Source organism: Macaca fascicularis, chromosome 17, assembly GCF_037993035.2.
Source record: "Macaca fascicularis isolate 582-1 chromosome 17, T2T-MFA8v1.1".
Taxonomy (NCBI): domain Eukaryota; kingdom Metazoa; phylum Chordata; class Mammalia; order Primates; family Cercopithecidae; genus Macaca; species Macaca fascicularis.
The window spans coordinates 25,694,721-25,706,871 of NC_088391.1; the positions used below are offsets into that span (position 1 = coordinate 25,694,721).

Below are 12,151 nucleotides of genomic sequence, written 5' to 3' on the forward strand. Positions count from 1 at the left end.
TGGGGTCCTGTCTTGAATCCTAGCCAGTTGGGCTAGGGTCTTGTTTACCTCCTGGGCATTCTCCCATTGTGGGCTGTGCCATACATCCCCCAGGCACTGATTTATGATTTGCTTCAACTTGCATAGTCTGGGACGAACCTTGCCCTTTTTTTTTTTTTTCTTTTTTTTTTGAGACGGTGTCTCGCTTTATCGCCCAGGCTGGAGTGCAGTGGCGTGATCTCGGCTCACTGCAAGCTCCGCCTCCAGGGTTCACGCCATTCTCCTGCCTCAGCCTCCAGAGTAGCTGGGACTACCGGCGCCCGCCACTATGCCCGGCTAATTTTTTTGTATTTTTTAGTAGAGACGGGGTTTCACCGTGTTAGCCAGGATGGTCTTGATCTCCTGACCTCGTGATCCGCCCGCCTCGGCCTCCCAAAGTGCTGGGATTACAGGCGTGAGCCACCGCGCCCGGCGGATCCTTGCTCTTAGAAGAGTTATCTGGGACTCCAGCGGCTGTGACCAGACCTGCAGGTAACACTCCCCTGTGGGTATTATGAGGTATTCCAACACTGTTCACCCTCACTGGGGTGAACTTCCTTTCTGGTCAGTCCTTTATCCCGACCGCACTAATTCTGGCTTCACTCTCTCTGCAGCAACCAGAAATCGAAGAAAGTCCTAACTGGTTTGACTTCTGAACTGTGGTGGGTTGTGCTACCTGTTGACCTGATTTGCCAACAGATAGAATGAGATGACCATGTTCCTTTGCTTCTGCACTGTTGCTTCATTGTCCAGCCTTATTTCCTACGTCCAGGTAGGACCTCTCTTTAAATGTCGCACGGGCAGGATTTGAGAAATAACTTGGGGCTTTAGACAGCTAATGTTTAAACGCTGTGTATGTGAATAGTGACAGCATCTGGGTATGGAAAGCTTAATGCCATTGTAGCCAGAGGACATTTTCTGCTAAATCTGGAGAGAACAACCACTCTGGGAGCCTCTGACTAGCCCCTAATGACAGCCTTAGGTTCAGAAAATATCCCTGTAATGATATCAAGAGTCTTAAAAATGGCCTCTGGGGAACATGAAAATTACTGTTTTAGTTTGATGCAAAGTACCTTAAATACAAATAGGAAGACTTTTTTGTTCTTTTAAAGTCCACCTAATGAACAACAGGCCTGAAGAGGTACTTAAAATATTGATTTGGAGGTACATTTTGATCAGTTGAACTGCAATATAATCAGCGATCGAAAGATGACACATCCATGAGAGAGATGACCCCAGTCCAGGGTTTCTCCAAGTGTCAGCCATGGATAACAGTCTTGCAAGATGAGATTGGCCAAGTATATAGGAGAAAACTGCAGTGAATCATCTTTCCTTCTTCCATGTTCACAATGTAAATAAGCATATCAAGGATTCAGAGAATTCTGATAGTAAAACAACTTCTAAACTTTTAAATTAACCCTTTGTCTCCCAAACTTATTTGGCAAAAAAAATCTTTTATGCATAGTGCCTATTAGCAGCCTAAAGAACTAAGGTTCAGAGGCACACACACTGGATAATGCTCCTTCAGTTTATTCACCCAAGTTAAATGATTTACGGTCACGCAATGCATAATGACGTTTTGGTCAGTGACAGACTGTATGGAATGATGGTCCCATAAGGTGATAATACCAAATTTTTACTGTACTTTTTCTATATTTAGATATGTTTAGATAACCAAATGCATACTTACCACAGTGTTACAATTGCCTATAGTATTCAGTATAGTAACATGCTGTACAGGCTAGCTGCAATAGGCTATACCATACATAGCCCAGGTGCGTAATAGGATATACCATTTAGGTTTGTGTAAGTATACTCTATGATGTTCACACAACAAGGAAGTCACCTGAAATGTATTTGTCAGAATATATCCCCATTGTTAAGGGAGACATGACTGTATTAATAAACAAATAACTGGTTCCTCGAAATTCACATATTCATCATATTACAAACCAATAATGCAATATCCCTATGTTACAAACCAATAACATAATATAATGAACTGGTGAAACATTTAGGCGAACCAGTCTCAGTAAAGCTATTTTTTAGTATTATCTGTTATCTAACATTTACATTTGCATTTTTTACAAGCCAGGTATTTAAAAGTCTATTTCATTTTTTTTTTTTTGAGAAGGAGTCTTGCTCTGGTGCCAGGTTGGAGTGCAGTAGCACGATCTTGGCTCACTGCGACCTCTGCTTCCCGAGTTCAAGCAATTCTCCTGCCTCAGCCTCCCGAGTAGCTGGGACTACAGGCACACGCCACCATGTCCAGCTAATTTTTTATATCTTAGTAGAGATGGTGTTTCACCATGTTAGCCAGGATGGTCTTGATCTCCTGACCTTGTGAATCCGCCTGCCTCGGCCTCCCAAAGTGCTGGGATTACAGGTGTGAGCCACCGCACCTGGCCTAAAAATCTTTCTTTATAAGTTAAAGTCTTATTAGCTGATGCCTTTTGGTCCTTATTTTCTAGTGAATTCACCTGGAAGCCTCTTTCAAACCTCTGGCAGGAACCAGAAGGTTTGCTACCACTCACTGATTTTTTTTTCCTTACAACTTATTTAAGGAGATCTCAACCTCCTTAAGCCAAAATATTCTTTTATTATTATTATTTTTATTTCAATAGGCTTTTGGGGAACAGGTGGTGTCTGGTTACCTGAATAAGTTCTTTAGTGGTGATCTCCGAGATTCTGGTGCACCCATCACCTGAGCAGTGTACACTGGACCCAACGTGCAGTCCTTTCTCCCTCACCCCTTCCCACCCTTTCCCCCAAGTCCCCAGAGTCCACGTATTATTCTGGTTTTTCTTTTTTTAGACAGAGTCTCACTCCATCGCCAAGGCTGGAGTGCAGGGGCGCAATCTCAGCTTACTGCAACCTCCGTCTCCCATTTCAAGTGATTCTCGTGCCTCAGGCTCCCCAGAAGCTGGGACTCAGGCGATCTCCCACTTCGGCCTCCCGGTGTGCTGGGATTATGGGCGTGAACCACCATGCCCGGCCGTTGTATTATTCTTATCCCTTTGCGTCTTCGTAGCTTGGCTCCCACTTATAAGTGAGAACATATGATGTTTGGTTTTCCATTTTTGAGTTACCAAAATATTCTCTTCATTACAATCAGCTTCTAATCCACAGTGGTCCAAACCAAATTTTCCTCAGGTTTTTTCAAAATCCTATTATCACTCATAAGTTCTAGTCAGAATGTTGTCTCTCCATTATACAATTGGTTATATTATTTCATATAATTTCTTTAAAAGCATTGATTTAAAAACAAAAATCACACATAAATGAAAATTGACATTTCATAAGACCATGTATATGTATTTATGAAGATAGAACAAGGACTAAAGTATAGATTATTGATTTATCACAGACTGCTCCCCTACTGTCATTCAGAGAATGGTCAAGAAGCCAGCTTCTCTGAGAATCCTATCTTGAGGCATAGATTCTGTAGTTTCTTTATTCCACAGGAACTGCTATAGAAAGGAGTACTTAAATAAAGTCTCCCTGGTCTAGGAGCCAGAACTCTACTTTAATCTGGGAGAAAACGGGGAAATAAAGTGGCCAGAGGCTAGAAGCTACTGCTTCTTTGCTCCAAGAGAAGGAAGCATGAGCCTCTATGAGGGGGTTGAGGTTTTTTGTTGGGGAGTTTGGGGCACAGAGTGTAAAAAAACTGGGTCTGGACAATAGTTAGCTATGAAGTATTTAAAAATGTAAAGGGGCTGGGTGCAGACGCTTATGCCTGTAATCCCAGTACTTTGGGAGGCCGAGGCTGGTGGATCACCTGAGGTCAGGAATTTAAGACCAGCCTGACCAATATGGTGAAACCCTGTCTCTACTAAAATACAAAAATTAGCTGGGCGTGGTGGTATGCACCTGTAGTCCCAACTACTTGGGAGGCCGAGACAGGAGAATTGCTTGAACCTGGGAGGCAGAGGTTGCAGTGAGCTGGGATTGCACCACTGTACTCCAGCCAGGGCGACAGAGCAAGACCCCGTCCCATAAAAAATAAATAAATAAATAAATAAATAAATAAATAAAATGTAAAGGGGCCAGGCGCAGTGGCTCATTCCTGTAATCTCAGCATTTTGGGGAGGCTGAGGTGGGTGGATCACCTGAGGTCAGGGGTTTGAAGCCAGCCTGGCTAATGTGTTGAACCTGCATCTCTACTAAAAAAAAAAAAAAGTTAACTAGGCATGGTGGCGGGCTCCTGTAGTCCCAACTACTCAGGAGGCTGAGGCGGGAGAATCCCTTGAACATGGGAGGCGGAGGTTACAGCGAGACTCCATCTAAAAAAAAAGAAAAAAAAGTAGAAGAAAGTAAAGGCAGACATATTCTTTTCAGACTTACGGTCAGTTCTAGAATGAGAACCAAGGCAGGAATGAAGACACAAACCAGCACTCCCCCAAAGATATGTAAGCATCACATTAAATTATAGTTGGTATGAGTACAGCTTAAGAGAATACTTGAAGGCAGGTGACTGGACTTATGTATGACTAACTCCCTTTTAAGAAAACCAAGGGTCTCAGCAAGTACAGTAGTTCCCAGAGTTTTTAATTCAGAGATAAATACATTAAAATAATTGGTAACTGACTTCAGTAACCTCTTTTTGTTATTTTTTGAAAAAGGATACTTAAAAAACACTACAATTTATTGTTACCATGGTTTTGGTTTTTTTTTTTTCCACCAGAAAAAAAAAATAGTAAAGGCACAGCCTCACAATTATATACAATTCTTGAAATTAAGTACATTCAGGTTTATGAAAAACTCAGGACATTGTCCTATTTTTTTTCCTCCTTTTATCAGGGTCATTTTTTCATCAACTAGCTGATTCACATAGAAAAATCCTGAAACACATATTATTTATCTTCAGAGAAATTCATGTTGATGTTGTTAGTCACATCAAATATCTCAGCCAGACAACATTATTTGTTGAATCTTCTAGTCAGTAGATTTTTAAAAAAGGGCCTGATTCCTGCCCTTAATAGAAAAAGGGTACTGTTTTCAGAAAAAGTAAAGAAGGTATTAAACAAAAGAGAGATGTCCATCTTCTTGAAGAAACAGTGAAGAAGCAAGACAGCAAGGGGAAATGGCTTGTCGAGTTTCTTGAATATTTAGAAATAATCAAGATCATTTTCAAGGGTCAGGTACTCTCCCTCATTTTAAGAAAAAACTCCTTCATTCAGGGAAATCACTTGAAACTTTAAAGATGTATCAACAATTACCCCATAAATTTATACAAACAAAAAAGGACCTATCAACAAGTGGCAAACCTGTTAAACACATGGTCTATTATGCAATACTTAATTGATTACTAATAGTAATTGTGCACTCATTATATACAAAGTACTCCTCTCAATTCTGAGGTATGGGGAGAGAGCTGCAAAAAATAGGTCCCTATTTCATGGAATTTACAGTTTAGTAATCTGTAGATGGGTAAACAAACCACAATGACTAGGTCAATCCAACAGAAGCACTGATCATTTGTTAAAAAGCAAATCGTGAGCTCATATTCAATCCATTATTTTCTTTAAAGAAGAATTTGTGGTCTTTTAAAAAAATATTTATGCTTCCTGTGATGCATCATAGCGACTCTTAGTCTGAAGTAAATTTGCAGTCAGCCAGGAGACGTCCCAAATCATGTCCTGGCTGCCGATCACACAGACTACCACCTGGTTTCAGCTGAAGATTCTTTTAATTGGATTTTTTTCTGTGTTTCTGTTTTTCACTGGAGTTTGTTTTTCTCTGTTCCTCTCCCTCGAGGAAAGTGGAAATTTGGTTACTTTTTTGTGATGAAAGTATACTGTCATTTATTATTATTGTCATTATTGTTATGAATGTTGAAGCCTGGCTTTTACAAGCCTGGAAGGCTGCGGCGAATGGCATGTGAGAGGCGAGGTTTGCGGGAGGATACCAGCAGGTGGCGCGTGTCTCCTCCGAGCAGATTAGAATGCTTTGCTCAGGGCCAATAATCTCGTAGGAATTAAGGGCGACTATCTGTGCAGTCAATTCAAGTGACACAGATCATGCCATACTTAAGTGCCGAGTCCGTGAAGTCACCAGTTTCAGCCTGTTGCCTAGGCCATCACACTTCTGCATTACCACTTAAAAGACCAGCTCCCCTACTCCAAGGGTTGCATTGCTTTCGGGCTTGACACCCCGCCTCCCCCCCACCTCCACCCCCGACTCATTTTCCCCAAACCAAGTCGCTCATAGGGGACAATCAAGCCTTAAGAATAGAGCAAAAATAAAGGCCCTGGAAAGTTGGACATGAAGCTTTAACTTCAGGAAAGGAATGGTACTTTATTAGTCTTCCAGCTGGTCTGCCCTTAGGGTGTCAGATGTTCTCTGTCGCCCCTGGTGTGCTAGCATCGGCCTGGGTGCCACTGGGTGACTGATGGCAGAATGTGAATTCACTTGCAAGCGGACATGTTTGTTTCCATGCCCCAAAGCAGGAAGAAGAAGGGCACAAGGACACTTCGATGGTTCTTTCAGCTCAGACTCGAGCTGTGAGTGATTTGCTGGTTGGGGTCACTGGCTTTCTAGCCTCTCCTGGCACCACCCAATTTCGGGGAGCACCACCCAATTTCTCCTACGACAATGTCTTCTGTCCCCCATAAACACTGCCCTCATTTTGAGTTTTTCTTTCCTATATCTGTAGTTTTCTTCTGCCGCTTAGCAAACACTCTGTCCCACTCGTATTCGTCCCTTGGCGCTGGCGTCTGGCCCAGTGGTATACTGTGAAGGAGGGCAACCCTAGATTCTGAGGGCCACTAGCTCGAATCTAGCGCCCCTCTAACTGCAGGGGTGACCTTAGATACATTTCTTAACTTCCTCTGTAGACTGAGGAGAACCATTTTTGCCCTCCTAACTTACGTAGGCTCTCTAAACCAGCGCCTGGTTCATCGTAAGCGCCCAAATGCCGGGGGCATCTGCAGGGATGACCCCATAGTGAAACTGCCTCTTGGGGATCTCTGGGTTAAACAGCCAGAATAACTCGCAGAATTGAGAGAACCCTCTCCTTTCCCAAACCTCGCTGTACTTCAAATCCCATTCATTGCCTCCCGCCGTTTTATCCATGTTCTCAGATCACCCCCCTACCCCGGCAACCTCCAGTCCCCTAAAGCCTCCTGGGCGGCAAAAGGACGCCCAGAGAGAGGAGCAGGCGTCCAGCCCCGCCCTGTACCCCGATTGCGGGGCGGATCGCGGCAGGGCGGCGGAGGCCGGCGGAATAGGCGCGGAGGAAGGCTCGGGCGGGACAGACTGCGTGGGGGAAGGAGGAGGAGAGAGCAGACGGCGGAGGAGGGCAGAGCCGCCGGGAGGAGGGCGCAGGGGCGGGAGGAGACACATGCGCGCTGCCGCCGCCGCCGCCGCCGCCGCAGTCCTTAGCTTCCCGGGGACAGGAAACCTTCAAGACCGAGATACCACGGCCGCCTCCCCGCCCGCCCCCCATTCTACGCGCCTGCCCACACCCTCCTCCCCTCCTTCCAGCGCCTTTCGGTGGAGCACTGCGGCACTCAACCCGAGCTGCCGTTTTCCCCTCGCGGGGAACGCTGTGACCCCCCCGCAGGAGCGGCGGGGCGGGGTGGGGGGGCCCGGGAGAAGATGGCGACGCCGGGAAGCGAACCCCAACCTTTCGTCCCGGCCCTTTCGGTAGCTACTCTGCACCCACTTCATCATCCCCACCACCATCACCACCACCACCACCACCACCACCATCAGCACCACGGAGGAACCGGCGCCCCCGGCGGGGCGGGCGGTGGCGGCGGCGGCAGCGGGGGCTTTAACCTGCCCTTGAACCGGGGTCTGGAGCGCGCGCTTGAGGAGGCGGCCAACTCCGGGGGGTTGAACCTGAGCGCCAGGAAATTGAAGGAATTTCCCCGTACCGCAGCCCCCGGGCACGACCTCTCGGACACGGTGCAGGCAGGTGAGTGAGGGCCGAGGGGGCGGGCAGGGGTGTGGGTGCTGTCTGGGTGTCTGTCGTGCGTTCCCTAACGCGGTGGACAGTCGGAGATCTTGTCTTGCTTGGGGAGGGGGGTTCCATCGGCCCGTTGTCTCCCGAAGAAGGGACTCGCGTGGGCGCGGAAGAAGCGGGCCCTGGAGAGGGTATGGGGGCCCTGCCTCGTCCGGCGGTGCAGTGCCAGGAGGGCAGGGGTGCGCCGGGCCTCTGCGCCTACGAGCCAGGGGTCTCCGGCTCTCCACCCTGTGGCTGCCGCGCCGGGGAAGCAGCCGCGGGGCTGGGACTTGCAGGCGCGCCGCGTGCGCGCAGTGTAAGTGGGAGGTTTCAGGCGGCCGCGTCGGCTTCCTGGGCCCGGCGCAGGGCTGGGAACTCGAGCGCGGACAGCGGTGTCGGCGCCTCCAAGCAGTTCAAGCCGTCTTTGCACCGAGGCGTCGCCCATCCTGGTGGGGAAACCCAGACAAAGGTGGCACGCCCTCGGCCGAGCCAGGGGCATCGGCGCAGTGCCGCGAGCCCCCTCGGCGACATCGCCGAGCGATCGGGCAACTCGGTGCCTCCTGAGAGGTGCCCAGGCTTCCTCTTCCTGCGCCTGTGCGGGAAAAGAGCCGCCGGGCTTGTAGTGAATCCGAATCAGCTGCCGCTTCGGAAGCGATCGGCTCTCTTCCTTGCGTGCCTTTCGCTCACCGCCCACATAGTTTGGGTCCTACCACCGAGGGTACCTGGTTCTCAGTTACCCAACCTTTGTGGGGGCCCCGGGAAAGGAAGGCGTGGCATATTAAAAGCAAAGTAATTAACGTGAGCCTGTTTTCCTGTGTGAGCCCGGCAAGTTGTAACTCGCGCCAATAAGCAGCATAACTTTTTCAAGTTACGTCATGTGTTACATATAAAACGTCTGCTTTCTCTTTGGTAGTTGGAGTTCCAGGAGCGGGATCTATAAACAGGAAGGAGGGTGGTGGAATGGGATTGGGGCCTTAGGGTCTATGCAGAACTGACTTGATTTCCGACCATCCGGTTCCGCTCCCTGGGGGAGGGTTTGTGTCATAGCAAGCGCCCAACATTTCCCAGGGCAGTGGGTGCTCCGTTTTGGAGCCGCTGCCCAGACCTCTTGGCTGTCATCGCCTCATGGTCCGGGATCAGACCCCCTTGGATGGGTTGACTCTCAGCACTGGAGCACCCAGTTTAATCTTGTAGTGGGAAGGGAGCAGGCGGTGGGTTTTTGGAGGCTAGGTTTCCAGTGTCTTTTCCCCCCTTTAATTCAGTAAACATTAATCTAGAGCTTTAATGAATATTTATAGAGTTCTGAGTTCACTGGAGGCAAAGATGGCTCTCCAGGGTCATTAAACTTTGTAATTTGGATTTAGGGATAGTCAGGAATCGGCAAAAAAGAGGGAATTTCCAAAGTTGAGCTGTCAACAGCTGGGGAGTCTCTTTCAATAAGACATCTTAGTTACATCTTCTCAAGTGGAAGTTATTCCAAGAATTGCCTGAATCATTAACTTAAAAAAATACATTAACTTTTACTTCCTTTCTGCCATAGAGTGTACCGTGACCTAGCTATGCAATGGTTGGATTTATCTGCAGAAAATAGAGCTGGCATGACCAATAATAATAGGTTTGTGTAGTTCAGTAAGGGGATTTCATAGTTGTTCTACTTCAGTTATGCTAAGGATTATTTACAAAGGTAGGTGAACTTGATGTGTCTGCTGTGTTGGCATTTCTTTGAGAAGACCAGTGCTTTTAAAAGCAGGGACCACATCTTTTAGCTAAGACCTTGCCATGTGAAGTGGATGCTGAAAAGTGTTCTTCTTCTCCTCTTGGCTTGTTTATGACAAGCTTAAGTTGTGAGTTCTGCAGGTTTTTATTTATGAGCTCACTTGCACATGTTTTATGCTCAGGAAAATCTAGCTGGTTAAAATTCAGAGGTTTTATGTTAATTTCTCATCCAAAAATACAGTATTATTTGGGAGAAGAGGAATGGAGGGATGTAACCTATGTTTGTAGAAACTTAAGTCAACCCCATCAGAAAAGTATTCACTGTAGCTAGTTATTTTACATGAAATTAGAATACCCAAATGTATTAAATATTTGCTTCTGCAAAACGTCTTTGCCTCAAGTCAAAAGCTAGGTGTAAACCACAGGTGTTCTTTGTTCTAAAGATATATTTAATTGAGCACAGTTTCTTATTTGAAAGACCAAAAAGCAAAGAGTTAAAGTTACCTCCAGTGTACACAGTGTTGACACAGCCTACATGTAAGAGTTCTCCTGGAGTTGAAAGTTTGAGTAGTAACATTTAAAATAAAGATAGTGGTTTCTCCTTGACTCATATTTATTTTAAGAATGTCTCTTAAAATTAGAATGGCATATGAAGATCCTTAAAGGCCTAAGAGGCAACTTGCATTTTTTTCCCATACATTTTCTAAGTCAGGGAGTGGTGGAGCAAGCTTTTTCTCACGGTTTTGTTGTATAATACAGGCCATTTGGTTTACACCTTGTAAAAAGTCAGGCTTCTGGCAGCCACCTGTGCAGAACTGCACTCCTGGGCAATGTGGCCTATCTGAACAGGGTGCATAGGCTACATACATAAACAAAAACGTAGAATAGATGTCTAAGCTGTCACTCAAGTGCATATACTTTATTGATAGGAAAAAAATCCAAGCTCTCATTTTGAGCCTATTAATTTACTTCTATTTGAATCAAAATAAGTTTTGTTGTCAGCGTCTAGTCTTTTAATAGTTAAAACGGGGAAAGACTGATCCACGAAGTGCAGTGACACAGGTGTCACTGATGGAAAGGGACAAAACAGAAGAGCCACTATCAGCACTGGGTGCGCCTCTGTATACGTTACCTGCGTGATCTTAGTCCCCACTAGGAGCCCAGTCATACCCTCATTTACACATGGGAAGATTGAGATGGAGACAAGTCAGGTAGTATGCTGCAGATTATACCTCTACTGAGATGGTCAGCCAGTGACTGGAACCCTGATGGCCTCACGTTAATTCATGTTCTTGACCATATTCTCATCAAGCAGAGGGAAGGGGTTGAGAGGTAGAATGTGGGAGGCTTCCTGGAAATTCATTCAACCAGCATTGATTCCACCAGAATGTATGGAGTCCTACTAAGTGCTGGCCACTGATCTAGGCACTGGGGACACAACAGTGTGCAAAAGAGAATTCCCAGTATCCCTTCTCGTGGAGTTCATTCTAGTTGGAGAATGGGGAGATACACGAATAACTTGATTTTGCAGGATAAGTAGGATGAGTTATAGGATAGATATAATATCTTTGTTTTATAAATACAGAGATTGCTTTGTATCAACTTGAGGTGGCTTGTAGCAAGAGCATAAATGATGACTAGTAATACATATAATCTGAAGCATTCAATTGGGCCAAAGAAAAAGAAGTACACAAATTTGCACATGAGTAAAGCAAACTTTTTGGTGCTGATTTATTAAGTAGTGTCATTTTGGATGAAGAAGTTCAAAAGGATATTTTGTACAATTGAAAGTGAATTGAAAAGAGGAGTACGAAAAGAAAGTGTCTGCCTCAGGATGATTGCAGGAGGTTCTAGACAATGAAAAAGAAGCCCTTAGACTTGACATACAGGACACCTGTTGTAAGTTAGTCTTGTTAAGGAGAGGCGGGAATGTTTCATTGCTAGTATCATTTTGAGTTGGCTCTAAGCAAGAAAGACTGGGCCAGGCACTGTGGCTCACACCTGTAATCCTAGGACTTTGGGAGGCCTAGGTGGAAGGACTACTTGACCCCAGGAGTTTGAGACCAGTCTGGGCAACATAGTGAGACCCTGTCTCTACAAAAAATAAAAAAGTTAGGCCTGGCGTGCTGGCTCACACCTGTAATTCCTGCACTTTGGGAGGCCGAGGTGGGTGGATTACCTGAGGTCAGGAGTTTGAGACCGGCCTGACCAACATGGTAAAACCTCGTCTCTACTGAAAATACAAAAATTAGCCAGGCATGGTGGTGCGTGCCTGTAATCTCAGCTACTCAGGAGGCTGAGGCGGGAGAATTGCTTGAACCCGGGAGGTGGAGGTTGCAGTGAGCTGAGGTCGCACCACTGCATGCCATCCTGGGCAACAGAGGGAGACTCCGTCTCAAAAAATGAATAAATAAGTAAATAAATTAAAAAATTAGCTGGGTGTGGTGGTGCATGCCTGTAGTTCCAGCT

The 12,151-nt window shown here is 46.1% G+C and overlaps 1 protein-coding gene across 16 annotated transcripts in view; it reads left to right on the forward strand.

The window, feature by feature from the left end:
• Positions 1 to 7,390: 7,390 nt before the first annotated feature.
• LRCH1 (leucine rich repeats and calponin homology domain containing 1) overlaps positions 7,391 to 12,151 on the forward strand; it is a 203,682-nt gene continuing 198,921 nt past the window's right edge. For all 16 annotated transcript variants that reach the window (XR_012426941.1, XR_010582583.2, XR_012426940.1 and 13 more), the window contains exon 1: positions 7,391 to 7,939. Coding sequence is in view for 7 of the 16 variants with exons in the window: in XM_005585822.4 (XP_005585879.3) it covers positions 7,618 to 7,939 (322 nt within the window). In the remaining 9 variants the exon portion in view is untranslated. The remainder of the gene's footprint in view (positions 7,940 to 12,151) is intronic.